General features: G+C 41.4%; 1 protein-coding gene and 1 long non-coding RNA gene across 2 annotated transcripts; both read right to left on the bottom strand.

Moving 5' to 3' along the window:
- Window positions 1-1,501: 1,501 nt before the first annotated feature.
- On the bottom strand, window positions 1,502-14,223 carry LOC103508936 (rabankyrin-5-like). Its single transcript, XM_026823399.1, has 15 exons — window positions 14,071-14,223; window positions 13,158-13,227; window positions 12,682-12,812; window positions 11,804-11,913; window positions 11,479-11,617; window positions 10,775-10,899; window positions 8,831-8,987; window positions 7,378-7,578; window positions 6,797-6,991; window positions 6,105-6,230; window positions 5,601-5,761; window positions 5,370-5,473; window positions 4,701-4,839; window positions 2,349-2,447; window positions 1,502-1,921 (listed from the first exon to the last, which is right to left on the bottom strand). Exons 1-15 carry the CDS (start codon window positions 14,176-14,178, stop codon window positions 1,792-1,794), a joined length of 1,995 nt encoding a protein of 664 aa, XP_026679200.1. The 5' UTR covers window positions 14,179-14,223; the 3' UTR covers window positions 1,502-1,791.
- A 267-nt stretch (window positions 14,224-14,490) lies between these two features.
- On the bottom strand, window positions 14,491-15,169 carry LOC113467302. Its single transcript, XR_003391436.1, has 2 exons — window positions 15,025-15,169; window positions 14,491-14,564 (listed from the first exon to the last, which is right to left on the bottom strand). It is a non-coding gene; the product is annotated as an uncharacterized LOC113467302 (long non-coding RNA).
- Window positions 15,170-15,793: the final 624 nt, after the last annotated feature.

Below are 15,793 nucleotides of genomic sequence, written 5' to 3'. Positions count from 1 at the left end.
CTCTATAAACATGTCCATACACATGTATAGGCATGAATTGAGCTAAAAGTCTTACTTGTTTAAAGTTCCTATACTCGTACAAGGGCACTGATAAAGAGAATTCCTTCCATTCTTCATCTGTCTTGCGATATTGACGCACAAAATCCATTGTATTCTTGAAAACATCGGAGGGGTCTGCATGCTTGTTGCTACATTTGATGTAAAAGTTCATAGAAGAGTTTAGAACGCATGTTGGGAAAGCAATAGGTTATCAGATTAAATCATAGGAAGAACGCCAATTCGGTCCCATGACCTTTTTTCTTAAGGTAGTCGACTACCAATTGGATCCCGGGCTTAGTACCAATTGGGTCCCGTATACCTCTAATGACTTGGATGAAATAAATAAGGGTTTTAATTTTTAACAATATTACAACGTTCGTTTTTACTTAATCCATCATAATTTTCGGAGATTTTTCAATACAATCACCAAAATTTTCGGTACTTATTCAGAAGCTACGACAGTGAAAAAGAAGCTCGTTTTTGTGTTAAACCTAACCCTATAATAACACTAATCACTGCTCTAATTGTGAAAACTCCTTTTTGCGTTTAACCTAACCCTATAATAACACTGGTCGCTGCTCATTTGTGCCAGTTCTTTTGGTAGCGATCACTCTAAAGTTTTAGACTAGGAAGATTCAGCTCTAAGAAAATAGTACTTGTGATAGAAAGAAGAAAAACAATCAGGTACCTATCAATTTAAGTGTGGGACCCAATTGGTACTTAGACCCTCTCAAACCCGGACCCAACAAAAAAACAGGTAGCAAAAAAACAGGTTTTGGGACCGAATTGGTTTCCTCCCCTTTTGACGAGATAGCGAGCGCCTGTACTAAACCATAGGAAAAAGACCCTAACCTTGAGGCAAAATTCTGTTTTAATACAAATAGGAAAAAGAGGGGGAAGTCCGAAAGGAAAGTACAGATTAAGTTTCATCATATGTACACGCTTAAAGATCTAATACCTTTGGTACACACTTTATACTATGGCACTTAAACTAGAAAGGTGGAAAAGAGGGAGGGAGGGAGGGAGTAATAATCATAGTGCTTATTACATAGTGCTTATTTCTTCTTCCTCTTCTTCTCCCTTCTCCGTTCTTCTTCCTCTTCTTCTTCTTCTCCTCCTCAGAAGGTATTCTTTATCTTAGGAGGTGTTTATTTTATGTTCAAAAAATTATAAAAATAAATGGAATAATATTCAATTCAATTCAATTCTTCCTCCTCTTCTTCTTCCTCCTCTTCTTCTTCTTCTTCCTCTTCTTCTTCTTCTTCTCCTTCTCCTTCTTCCTCCTCTTCTTCTTCTTCCTCCTCTTCTTCTTCTTCTTCCTCCTCTTCTTCTTCCTCTTCTTCTTCTTCCTCTTCTTTCTTCCACTTTTCCTCTTCCTCTTCCTCCTTTCCTCTCTTCTTCTTCACCATCAACATTTTATCTTACCATGCCGATCCTCTTAAAGATCTAATACCTTTGGTACACACTTTATACTATGGCACTTAAACTAGAAAGGTGGAAAAGAGGGAGGGAGGGAGGGAGTAATTATCATAGTGCTTATTTATACTGCTGAAAAGTCCCTTTATTGAAGAAGTAGGCTACTAGGTACTATTACTGTGGTATTTCTTCTTCCTCTTCTTCTCCCTTCTTCTTCTTCTTCTTCTCCTTCGTCTTCTTCTCTTCTTCTTTCTTCCACTTTTCCTCTTCCTCATCCTCCTTTCCTCTCTTCTTCTTCACCATCAACATTTTATCTTACCATGCCGATCCATCATTTTATCTTACAATACCAGAAATGACTCCCACGCACACCTCACACACTCGTACAGGTTTGCTAAGGTTGAATTTGAGTATGGGCACCTCATGGGCAGAACATTTACTACATAGGAGTCGTCCGCAGTGACGACTGTGAAACAGAGAAACAGTGCAACAGTTAGTGAAACCCGTACAGGTTTGCTGAGGTTGATTTTGAGTATGGGCACCTCATGGGCAGAACCTTATCTGTTTAGGATACAGGATAAAATTCGCCTGGGCGAGAATCGAACATCGGAGAAAGACTGCCGTTCCCAGAACGAACCATCTGTTAAGATTAAGAGTTAGAGTAAATTTTTTCATCTTGAGCGAGACTTGTGGCGGCATTTGTTTTTTGGTTGTTGTTGTGGTTTTTAAGTTTCATTCACGTTCTTTCTAGAGGGTAACTTGCTCATGGTACAAAAATGTTCCCTTCGGCCGCCGTTCCGAGAACGAACCTTATCTGTTTAGGACAAATTCTCCCCCCTCCGGGAATTGAGTCCGTACTATAAATTAAAATACAGAATAGTTATTATTCTTACCAATGGTGCTTCCTCATAGTCAGACCAAACTTGGTGCCACACTCCAAGCACACATCTCCCTCTGCCCATGGTGGTTCCTCGGCTAGCGAGTCTAACAGTCTGTAATATAATAAAACAGATATCTTGATGAACGGAATCAAAAGAGATATGCTAAATCGACAAGCCTTTTTTTTTAAAGAGGTTTGACAGAGGGAATTGTAACTGCTATGGTCTTATCGTCCCGAAATCGAAGAGAGAAGGAAGACAGGATAGGAAAAAGCCAGCCGTTCCGAGAACGAACATTATCCCATCAGGATAAAATCCGCCCCGGGCGGAATTTTTTGAAATCAACCCCAATCAGATTGCTTGATCCGAAGTTAATCCAAATACGCTCACTTGTGGCCTCGGCCATCAATGATCTACTAGTGTGGTTGCTTGTCCAAAGATAGTCTATTCGTACTCAATCTACAAGCATCCCCCTATTTGGGTTCTGGGGCACTCTATTCGGGTTTTGGGGCACTCTATTCGGGTTCTGGGCCGATTTCTATTTCACTTCGGGGGGGCGGCTTTTGTACTACAGGGTTGGGGTCGTTCCAGGGTTGTATTTCGGCCGAGCCGAACACGAGATAGAATAGATTGGTGACCGCCAGAATTATGAACGTGAGCCAAAACACGAGCCTCCATTCCGACATTGTACTCTGAAATGAAAATTGGAGTTAAATATAATGGAGCAACCTCCGTGGCCGAGTGGGTATCACACTAGGCTTGCACGTAGGAGGCCCGGGTTCGATTCCCGGCGGGGCCGCAGTTTTTTTTCGGCTCTGTGCTTGGCGTTCAGGGTGCACTTGGCCTCGTGAAGACAATTGAGTGGCTACTTTTATTGAGTAGCGACCAGTGGCGGCATTACAAGTCAAAGAAACGAGCGATGATAAATATGATGATTGAGTAAATAAACGACTTGTAATACTGTGATACCTACAAAGTTGTGAAAAAGCTCTCTGCTTTACCACAAAGATTCATGATTTGATTTTTTGAAATGTGCGGAAAAAACCCGCCTACCTTGTACCTAAGCGCTAAGTCGCGGATTCGACTCCCGCCTGGGGGGGGGGAACTTTATCGTGAACAAAGCTTCGTTGTTACTGTTCCCTCTATCAAGAGATCAAGATCATCATACCTCACTATGCCAATACAAGATAGATGTTGTAAAACATAAGAAAACAACAGTTGTACCTACAAAATTATGTTTGCTTTGTTTTGGGTTAGGGTACGTAAAATAGAAGAGGAAATAAAATCCAGGAATTGAGAGGTCAAATCCCGAAAATCACTAAAAATAAATTCCCTGAATTCAACCCGTCTTCCTTCTCTCTTCCATTTCGGGGAGATAAGACCATAGCAGTTACAGTTCTGTTTCCTCCGTCAAACCCTTAAAAAAAAAAAAAAAAAAAAAAAAAAATGAATTTTCAACCTTTTAAAATTCTCTATTCGGAGTTTTGACCTTAGATTTGAATTCTTCACAACTTTTTTACGTAGGAGTCGACTTTTTATTCATAAGTTGAACCCAATTGCATATCTCCCTTTACCAATCGCACATGACAAATGACCTAATAGTCAATTTCTAGTATTTGAAACCAACCAACCATATCTTCTGTTACCTGTATTACCATCGGCATCGCGCCTATCCAAATCATACCCCGCGGGCATAGCCTCCACAAATATCTCTGCTATCTGTGGCGCATTCTCCTTGCCATGAGCTCACGTGACGTGATAGTAGCATGTGCATGTTTCTACCTTTAAACGTGTCCTTGGTTTGGCTTACCTGTATTACCATCGGCATCGCGCCTATCCAAATCATACCCCGCGGGCATAGCCTCCACAAATATCTCTGCTATTTGTGGCGCATTCTCCTTCCCGTGATGCGCCAGGACGTGTAATGGCGTGCGCCCGCGTAGATTGGGCGCGTCGGCGTCGATTTGCGACTCGCTGAGCAGCGTCGATACGGCCGCGGTGTGACCCTCGCGACACGCGATGTGCAACGCGTTGTCACCTGTGAAACAATTTCAAACAATTTCAAGATAATAGATAAGATGAGATGAAGTGCAAGTGGGCTCTGTAAAGTTTGAGCGATACGACCTAAGGTGATTTTTTTTAAAGAGGTCTGATAGAGGGACCTGTTTGTAACTGCTAAGGTCTTATATATGGCCCCGAAAGCGAAGAGAGAAGGAAAGACAGGATAGGAGAAAGCCAGCCATCCCGAGAACAAACATTATCCGTGTAGGACAAAATCCGCCCCGGGCGAGAATCGAACCCGCGGCCTAGCGCTTAGGCAGACGTGCTACTCTCCAAGCTAAAGAGGCTGGATAAATCTCGACTTACCTATGTAGTAAAGTCTTGGTGGCCACTTGATAGTTGAAGATGGTAACGCCTTGTTTGTTCATAGCGCCTACACAGGCATGTGCCTTAGCCAATGTACGACATAGGGCACCGTTCCCTTTCATGTAAGCCAACATGAGAGCTGAAAAAGACCAGTTGCACTTAAGTGAGGTTTCAAAGTCAAAGAGTAGAAAAAATGAGGACCAACGGAATTTTCCATTTTCTTCTACGACTTCTAGATTCGGAGATAAATCCATTTAAAAAATACCGGTAAATCTTATTTACTGACGTCATGGCATACGCTCCCAAACACGATGACGTCACATCAACTGTCCCGAGCAAAGCTCCCTTGCATCTTGCAGGCAACACTTATGTAATGTGTCAGTGCGCATGTGTTCCTGCACATTTCTTATAATCTGACACTATCGTCACAATTTTTTAAACTTCTTCATTAGAACGGCAGATAAAAATTGAATTTTCAACCTTTTAAAATTCCCTATTCGGAGTTTTGACCTTAGATTTGGATTCTTCACAACTTTTTTACGTAGGAGTAGGAGTCGACTTTTTATTCATAAGCTGAACCCAATTGCATATCTCCCTTTACCAATCGCACATGACAAATGACCTAATAGTCAATTTCTAGTATTTGAAACCAACCATATCTTCTGTTACCTGTATTACCATCGGCATCGCGCCTATCCAAATCATACCCCGCGGGCATAGCCTCCACAAATATTTCCGCTATCGTATTACCCACTTCGGTGTCTACTCTTACTCTGGCAGTGTAAATAGAGTGTATTTGTAGAGTACTTTACCTTCACAATCGGCAGCATTATAGTCTGTTCCATTCTGGAGAAGGGCAGATATGACCTCGGTATTACCCACTTCGGTGTCTACTCTTACTCTGGCAGTGTAAATAGAGTGTATTTGTAGAGTACTTTACCTTCACAATCGGCAGCATTGTAGTCGGTTCCATTCTGGAGAAGGGCAGATATGACCTCGGTGTTACCCACTTCGGTGGCCACATGTAAGGCAGTCTTCTTGTGATTGTTCCTTTCGTCGATCTGAAAATAAACACAGAATCGGAGCTCAGATTTTGCCTGCGTTCGATTCCCGACGGGACCCAAATTTTTTGCTTCGAGTTTGGGGTGCACTCAGCCTTGTGAGGACAATTGCTTAATCGAGTAGCGATCAGTAACAGCATTGCCAGTGTAAAAATATTGATTGGGGGAAGTTACTTTACAACTAACTGTAATTAAACTCACATGAAGAGGTAAACGCTTGGATGTGAGAAACACTTCGTCACAAGACATGAAAATGTACCTGATCCACTCGACCCCAAACTCCTACTCTGGCAGTGTAAATAGAGTGTATTTGTAGTGTAAATAGAGTGTATTTGTGGAGTACTTTACCTTCACAATCGGCAGCATTATAGTCTGTTCCATTCTGGAGAAGGGCAGATATGACCTCGGTGTTACCCACTTCGGTGGCCACATGTAAGGCAGTCTTCTTGTGATTGTTCCTTTCGTCGATCTGAAAATAAACACAGAATCGGAGCTCAGATTTTGCCTGCGTTCGATTCCCGACGGGACCCAAATTTTTTGCTTCGAGTTTGGGGTGCACTCAGCCTTGTGAGGACAATTGCTTAATCGAGTAGCGATCAGTAACAGCATTGCCAGTGTAAAAATATTGATTGGGGGAAGTTACTTTACAACTAACTGTAATTAAACTCACATGAAGAGGTAAACGCTTGGATGTGAGAAACACTTCGTCACAAGACATGAAAATGTACCTGATCCACTCGACCCCAAATGGGAAATTAGGAAATAATAGCAAAGGCACTTAGTAATATTCTGATACCTAAAAAAGTTGTGAAGAGGATCTCTGCTTTAATACAAATATTATTCTTTAGTTGTCCTACTAAGAAATCCTTTGTTAAATGCTCATTTCACTAAGAAATCCAAAACTACTTCTTGCTTATTTCAGTAAGGAGTCTATTATTTAATGCTTATTCGACTTATTTCACAAAAGGAGCCCATTACTAAGCTAAGGAGTCCTTATTTATAGCTTATTCCACTAAGGAGTCCTTAGTCACTTACCCTGGCACCAGCAAGGAGCAGATTTCTGACTAGCAAATCGTTAGGTTGCACCGCGGCTAAATGTAGGGGCGTATTCTGTATTGAGTCCTGAACCCGCGAGTTGACATCCACATTGACTGATAGTAGGAACAGGACTGATTCGATGTCCCCCTTCTGTATGGCGAGGTGAAGGAAGTTCTTCCCTCGGGAATCAAACTGAGGGGGAGAAATTCAAATATAAGTACATCCGAGATAATTTGAAAAGAGAGAGAGAGAGAGAGAGAGAGAGAGAGAGAGAGAGAGAGAGAGAAGAGAGAGAGAAAGAAAGACTTTTTTGAAGAGGTTTGATAGAGGGAACTGACTGCTAAGGCCTTATCGTTCCGAAATTGAAGAGAGAAGGAAGACAAAGACAAGATAGGAGAAACGAACATTATCAGTTTAGGATAAAATCCACCCCGGGCGGGAATCGAACCCGCGACCTAGCGCTTACAAGGCAGACGCGCTACCAACTAAGCTAACTGGCGAAAGAGAAAGAAAAAGATAGGTTAAAAAAAGTACCAAACTGTCGAGTTAAAAACTTCCAGTTCACTTCGTTCGATTACCTGTTCAGCGGCGGAGGGTAACAGTTCCAGAATCCTGCGGGCCGCCTCGTTATTTCTCACACTCAGTGCGGTATAGAAGGGGGAGGCCCCGGCCCTGTCCCGTAGACTCAGATCTATGTCGGGATGCAGAAGGAGGAGGTTGATGATGGTGGTGTGGTTGTTAGCGATGGCGATGTGTAAGGGTGTCCTTCCCTCTGAATCCTACAGAGAGAATAAAATTTGCAATACGAAATTTTGAAATAAAATAAAAATATATAGAATAGAAAAACGAGTCTCTTTTTCTCAAGGGTCCATGTTTACCTTGCCCTTGACTTCATTCAATTTTAATAGATGATTTATTGATGAAAATTAGTTAAGAGAAAAAAAAAAGAGAGAGAGACAGAGCCAATAAGAAAAACTACCTTCTTTAAGATTCAAGATCAGAAAAACATCCTAAAAATGGTAAAAGAGTTGGTAAATAATTGTAGTCAGGGCCGTTCAATGCATCATTTTATTTCCTACATTACAGTGTAGAAAAAATATATATTATGATAAATATTTATGTCAAATAAATTACAACTTGGGATTCCGGACACGTAAAGTAAGTCACGATATGGCTGGGTGGAAGAGCTCATCATACATAGGTCCCTAAATGAAGAAAAGTTTACCAACAGGAATAAAAAAAAAAGACAAACGAATAAGGAGTTGTGACAAAGAACCAAATTTCCTAACCAGGCCTACTGGGACTTTTCATTCCTCAGTGGGGTGATCGCTTTTGGGCTGGCATTTGGTTTTGGCTACAAAATTTACGAGTGGTTGCCTTTCGCACTCAACCTTTGCTATTTCTTTAGCAAGGGAAATTTCAGGCTGGTATGCTCCCTGTTTAAAGTCCCCCCAGCCAGACTTCCTGACTTACCTGACGAGGAAATTTTAATTGTGTTAAGCATTCTTAAATGCTTGTCATAAATGTCATTAACCAATTATTACATCTAGACAAATTTGATGACTTGACTTGGACTCGAACCACCAAACTGCAGATCCAAAGTCCAACGCGTTAACCAGTGCACCACTGAGATTGGTGACTTACCTGACTATTGCCACAGAAGGCTCTTAAAAAAAAAAAAAAAAAAAAAAAAAAAAAAAAACATGTTAGGACCAAAGTCATAATTTATGACTTTTTCTTTTCAAAAAAATACTCAAGTATAGATATTTATTTACAATTCATGGACAGCCATTACATAATAGATTAAAAGAAATAACAATAAAGAAGAAAAAATTATGTAACTGAAGAAAGAATAGGGGAAAATAGAGAAAGAAAAGATGGCAAAAAATGAAAAAGAATGAGTTAATGAGATGCTGTGTCCCATATTGGGGATGTGTTGCATCTCATGTTTTTAAAGAGGTAGGTTTAATTATTACTATTATTGAACTTGACTGCCCCAAATCTATGAAATTGAATAAGGCCCTGACTTACCTGACTATTAAGAGGGGCCCCATGTTCCATCAGTGAGGATACCACGTTCTCCAGGCCCCACTGACAGCAGAGATGTAGGGGGCCCTGATTGTCCCGGGCCTCGTCTCCCCCTTTACCGCCCGGCCCTGGTCTGCGGGGTGAGCTTAGGTCACAGCCACTGAAAAAAACAGGCATGGAACAGAAATTATTATTATTATATTTTTTATTCATTTATTTTCATGATCCTTTTTCTTAAATATTAGGTTTGATAGAGGGTATTGTCACAGCAGAGGTCGCATTGACCCGAAATCGAAGAGAGAAGGCGGACAGGATAGGAGAAAGCCAGCCATTCTGAGAACGAACCTTATCTGCTTAATATAACGCTCGCCTCGGGCAGGAATTGAACCCGCGACATAGCTTTTGCAACGCTAACTACGCTGGCAATGATAAGAACGATCGTAAGAGATTTTAAACCCTTTGGACACCCAGGATGCTTAATATAACGCTCGCCTCGGGCAGGAATTGAACCCGCGACATAGCTTTTGCAACGCTAACTACGCTGGCAATGATAAGAACGATAGTAAGAGATTTTAAACCCTTTGGACACCAAGGGATAACATCTGGGCTTTTTCCATGTCCTAACTTACTGAAAAATTTGCGTATAAAGCTGTGTCCACATATAGTCGACGCCGTCGATCGGTAGTGTACGGTTTCAGTCGACGTCGATTGACGGCCGATCGACTATGTGTGGACACAGCTTTAAAGATAAAATTTGCTCAGCTCAGGCATAGAAGCATAGAACTCTCTGGGCCTAATGCAGACTTGGACTATTCGGAAGAGAGAAGGAAGACAGGATAGGAGAAAGCCAGCCGTTCCGAGAACGAACATTATCCCATCAGGATAAAATCCGGGCGGGAATCGATCCCGCGGCCTAGCGCTTAGGAAAAAAAACTTGAATACTGCCCCCAGAAAACTTTTGATCTACATCTACATAACTTATCGAATCTCTCTGCAAAGTTTGAGCGATACGACCTAAGGTGATTTTTTTTAAAGAGGTCTGATAGAGGGACCTGTTTGTAACTGCTAAGGTCTTATGGCCCCGAAAGCGAAGAGGGAAGGAAAGACAGGATAGAAGAAAGCCGCCGGCGCCGGCCCGAGAACAACCATTATCCGTGTAGGACAAAATCCGCCCCGGGCGAGAATCGAACCCGCGGCCTAGCGCATAGGCAGACGTGCTACTCTCCAAGTTAACTAGGCTGGATAAATCTCGACTTACCTATGTAGTAAAGTCTTGGTGGCCACTTGATAGTTGAAGATGGTTACGCCTTGTTTGTTCATAGCGCCTACACAGGCATGTGCCTTTGCCAATGTACGACACAGGGCACCGTTCCCTTTCATGTAAGCCAACATGAGAGCTGAAAAAGACCAGTTGCACTTACTTAAGTGAGGTTTCAAAGTCAAAGAGTAGAAAAAATGAGGACCAACGGAATTTTTCATTTTCTTCTACGACTTCTAGATTCGGAGATAAATCCATTTAAAATATACCGGTAAATCTTATTTACTGACGCCATGGCATACGTTCCCGTAGGCGATGACGTCACATCAACTGTCCCGAGCAAAGCTCCCTTGCATCTTGCAGGCAACACTTGTGTAATGTGTCAGTGCGCATGTGTTCCTGCACATTTCCTATAATTTGACGTCACAATTTTTTAAACTTCTTCATTAGAACGGCAGATAAAAATTGAGGGCTTTTTCCATGTCCTAACTTACTGAAAAATTTGCGTATAAAGCTGTGTCCACATATAGTCGACGCCGTCGATCGGTAGTGTACGGGTTCAGTCGACGTCGATTGACGGCCGGTCGACTATGTGTGGACACCGCTTTAAAGATAAAGTTTGCTCAGGTCAGGCATAGAAGCATAGAACTCTCTGGGCCTAACGCAGACTTGGACTATTCATTACTGACCTCTGAATTAGGAACAGTGCTGCGCTCTCGTTGTTTTCATCAATAGCGCGATGTAGCAAGGTTTGCAGGCAACCATCCGGCCCTTCCCCCCAGTCATCTGTGTCCACGCCATATCGTACCAGAACCTAGATTAGAATAGAATGGAATAGAATATAAATAGAATAGAAGAGAATACAATAGAATAGAATATAATAGAAAAGAATGGAATAGAATAGAATATACCTTGTATATTGTTTATCCTGTTTAAATAGGATTGAAAAGTCCCTTTACCTGTGTCCCAATAACACATACATATTATAAGTTTGAGAGAGGAAAAAAATTGGACCGATTGCAATACTTTCTCATTACCTTCTACCTTGTATAGGTTCCCTATACGTAAGGGTAATAGAAAGTAAAAATGTAATTAAAAAATAAAATAAAAACCTAAGAAAGCATCTATCCTCTATGAATATCCTTCTTCTTTCACCTTGTCCCGTGTTCAGACCATAATCGCTTTTGGGCTGACAATTGGTTTTGGTAATTTGGTTACAAAAAAATTTACCAGTGACAGTGAATGCCCTTTGCTATTTCCTTAGCGAAACAATTTTCAGGCTGGCCTACTCCCTGTTCAAAATTTCCAAGCTGGACTAAAACCTTACATTTTTAATTTCTTTACTTGTCTTTGGGGGGTCGAGTGGATTGGAACACATCACATGCCTTCAGGCACACTCCATTTGTCGAGGGTCTAGATTAACTTTGCCCTTGGGATCAATGACTTGAAGAAACCATATTGGTGTATCCGAAGTTAGAATCTGGAATCCATCGTCACCTGGACAAGATTGAATTTCTGGCAAACCTACGTATCTCGCGACAAGGTTCCTCCGGGAATTATCAGATTCTCAAAAATGTGCAATACTATGAGGATTGTTTGAACAAGTTAAAAGAAGACAAAGCTTTCAGTAAGGCAAGTTATTCGTTCAATAACAAGGAATGTCATTTGGGAGATAACAAGATTGAATTCAAGAGGGATAGTAACAATCAGTTTATCACAATAGGAGTAAGCTGAATAGTTCCTCATTATGAGCTAGGACACACAAGTGTAGTGGTGTATATCCCTGTACATTCTTCAGGTCAGGACTCAGGCCGCGTTCTAGCAGAACCTGGAATGTTCAATTAATTAATTAGTTTTTATTTTTTCATTTTTATTTTATTTATTGTTATTATTTTTGACAGAGGGAACTGTTACTGCTATGGTCTTATCGTCCCGAAATCGAAGAGAAGGAAGAAAGGATAGGAGGAAAGCCAGCCGTTCCGAGAACGAACATTATTCCACAAGGATAAAATCCGCCCCGGGCAGGAATCGAACCCGCGGCCTAGCGCTTACTGGGCAGATGCGCTACCAACCAAGCTAACTAGGCTGACAGTTAGGGTTTGTAAGTTTGTATTGATTAAGGAGCTCGGTAAGAGATGTTATAATATCAAAGTTATGGGTTTATTGGAAGAGTTTTCTCTTCCAATAGGCGTATTTTTCTTTCAGAATCTGGACCCGATTTCGCCTCTTCCAAAACCCAAATCTTCTTCTTTTGGTTTGCCATGTTCCCGTTCAGACAGGGTCGCCATTTTTTGTCAGCCTTGTCCAATCAGCTCGGTCGTTCACTTCATCTCTTCTGAAGTTCAAATTCCAACCCCAAATTGACCAGGATTGATAATACTAACCTTAGCTAGCCCAACATCAGTGATGCCGTAGTTAGCGCGGTGGACTCTGAATTTGGAGGTTGGCGGTTCGAGTCCAAGGTAAGTCATAAAATTTAGCGAACTATATTAAGCGGGGAACGGACATTTGTGACAAGCATTTATGCTTTGTGACAAGCATTTTAACTGTGACAAGCATTTATGCTTGTCACAGTTAAAATTCTTTTTTTACTAACCTTAGCTACGGGTAACATAGTGGGGTAATTATGAGCGGCTATAATATGCAGGGCCGTGTCGTGAGTGTTGGGGGCAGTGCAGGATATCGAGGCGTCGTGGTCTAGAAGGAACTTGCTTGCCGTCAGATCACCTGAAACAAGGAAAGGCGATTTTTTAGATCCGGACTTAGCCACAACTATGTATATTCTATTCTATTCTATGTATGAAGAATGTAGACTAAATGGGAATTTCCCTGATCACTTCAACTAAGTGGGAAAATACGTTGCCTCCTTGTTCAGATAAGAGATGAAAGTTATCAATCCGTAGATAACAACCAATAATAATATATGAAAACCTGATGTGAACATCACAGGACTTTCCTTAGCCTATTGAAGTATGCCGAAAACCGCCAAAAAGCGTTCAATAGACCGCCAACCGTAGTAAAGAAATTAACCAAAAGTTTCGTGTTGCATCCTTGACACATTTGACAACATACCTAATTTCAAGTCTCTAGCTCTTATCGTTCTCGAGATATCTTGTTTACAGACAGACACACGGACCAATGGCTGAAACATTGGATTTGGGCTCTATAAATAAAACGTGTTTTGGCACTAAAAACTGACCATCGAAAATGTTGACCGAAGATATTACTTTCCTTATTATAGGATAAGGAAAATAAAAAAGGGTATATCCCATAATTTAACTAAACAAACAAATACATATCTAGCTTATTATCTACATTTGTTTGTATCAGAAATAAAGAACAGGTAATAATAATAATACCCTAAACTAAAAATAATAATACATAGGTATAGTTATACATAGTTCTGTTATTAATAATAATGAATAGTTATCATGATAATGATAATGATACTAATAATAAAATAAAAATGGCGATTGTTGGTAAGGGTCACAAAATCATGTGCCAACTTCGTACATTGGCACTGTGGGACTTCCCCTACACGACTTTCATTCTTGATTTCTGTATGAGAAACATGTAGGCATTTACCTATACACACTTATACTACGGAATCATTTTATTTAGTAGTGTGTCCGAAAAGTTATGATTGACTAATAAATCTTTTTTTTTTAAACTGGGAAAATCTGGAAAAAATCTATAGAGCATGGTTTTGTTTCTAAGAAGTGATTTCCAAATTTTATTAAAATCGGATAAGACAAAAGTTCAAGAAGAGGTTTGAAAGAGGGAACTGTAACTGGTAAGGTCTTATCGTCCTGAACTCGAAGAGAGAAGGAAGACGGGATAGGAGAAAGCCAGCCGTTCCGAGAACATTATTGGTTCAGGATAAATTCCGCCCCGGGGGGGAATCGAACCCGCGACCTTACAAGGCAGACGCGCTACCTACCAAGCTAACTAGGCTGGCTGGTAAGGAAAAAATCCCATGACATACCGAGTCTTCCCAAAACTCGAGACCACATGTACACACGAGGACTCGATGAACGCAGATGAGAAAGTAATACAGGTCGTACAGCACTGGAAAAACACAATCTTGCGACATTTTTGGTGATCTTGGACACGAAAAATAAAGTATCTCAATCTCGAGTTGGTAAAACCCAGCATAAGTGTTTCCTTGCTTTTGCAACACACTATGTTCAGGATAAAATCCACCCCGGGCGGGAATCGAACCCGCTGCCTAGGGAATGAAATGAAACTAGCCAAATATTGTTTTCTGAAAGTAACGGGAGGGTACCAAATATAGGGTTTCTTTTGAAAACGGGACAACTGTTTTGTGAAAGTAAGGGAAAGGTACCAAATATGAGACCTCTAGAAACACCGGGACTTACCATACTGGGCAGCCAAATGCAGTACAGTGGAACCTTTGCTGTCCTGATGATCCAAATTGGAGACGTAAGAGCTCAGATATATCGCAGGGTATTCCCTTTCCTGAGAAATAGTTTATAATCAATTTTTGATTAGATATTATGTGGAAAGAAGGGAGTTATAAAGGTAAATAAGTAAATGTTGTTATATCACAATTTTGAAGCTCACTGCGGCATTGTAAGATTTTCTAAAAATTTCAATAAATAATCAGCGCCCAATATTCACCCACCAAGTTGGCACCGGTCACTATGCTCATTTTCCTTACGAGGCCGCGCAACAGCCAGGCGCGGAATCAATAAGTTGAATGATACAATTTTTTGACCTTGCCGGGAATCGAACCCGGGTCTCCCGAGTACAAGGCGAGCGCAGTGACCACTACAACAAGAAGTGAGTAATAAAAAAGAAGTAAATGAAATAAACGAAACACAGGAATTGAAACTTATATTCGAGCAAGTCAGTCAACTAGTTAGCTCGAGGAGGTTAGGTTCGATTCCCGTCCGGGGCGTTCGTTCAATAAACCTACCTGTATTATAAGCTGATGAAGCAGTGTGCTATCGTCTTCATAGACGGGATTGGCGTTGCTTCCCCTCTCTAGAATACGGGAAGCGAAGCTTTCCTTGACGCTGTCCTCATCAGTTAAATCCAAACAGGCATAGTACAACGGTGGATGTCCTGAAATGAAGAGATAGGGATGTAGACTGACGGGAATCGAACCCCGGACCTTTGGTGTGCAAACCTATCACGGAGTAAACGGAGTTTGCCACATGACTGGGAACCATTACCCCGATCAATGTAAGGCCAGCCACTATCAGGTAGACCTGACAGGTACGGCTGAACATGTCCGCCAGTCAGGTCTACCTGATAGTGTGTGGCAGCAATAATAAGTCTCTCAGGCGACCCGACCTGAAAGAGACCTGATAACTGATTAAAATGAGATCAGTTCCACCTGACGAGTGTGTGCGGTTCTAAGGCTCGAAAAAAAAAAGGATTTTTCTTCATTTTGTCTTCGCCAATTAGACCAGTCCCATACTATCAGGTATCAGGTAGACCTGACAGGAGAACCTGATCAGGCGCACCTGACAGTGAGTGGCGTTCAGGATAAAATCCACCCCGGGCGGGAATCGAACCCGCTGCCTAGGGAATGAAATGAAACTAGCCAAATATTGTTTTCTGAAAGTAGCGGGAGGGTACCAAATATAGGGTTTCTTTTGAAAACGGGACAACTGTTTTGTGAAAGTAAGTGAAAGGTACCAAATGTGGGACCTCTAGAAACACCGGGACTTACCATACTG

Source organism: Diaphorina citri, unplaced genomic scaffold (genome assembly GCF_000475195.1).
Source record: "Diaphorina citri unplaced genomic scaffold, Diaci psyllid genome assembly version 1.1 scaffold448, whole genome shotgun sequence".
In the NCBI taxonomy this organism is placed as follows: domain Eukaryota; kingdom Metazoa; phylum Arthropoda; class Insecta; order Hemiptera; family Psyllidae; genus Diaphorina; species Diaphorina citri.
This window is presented reverse-complemented; position numbering and strand designations above follow the sequence as displayed.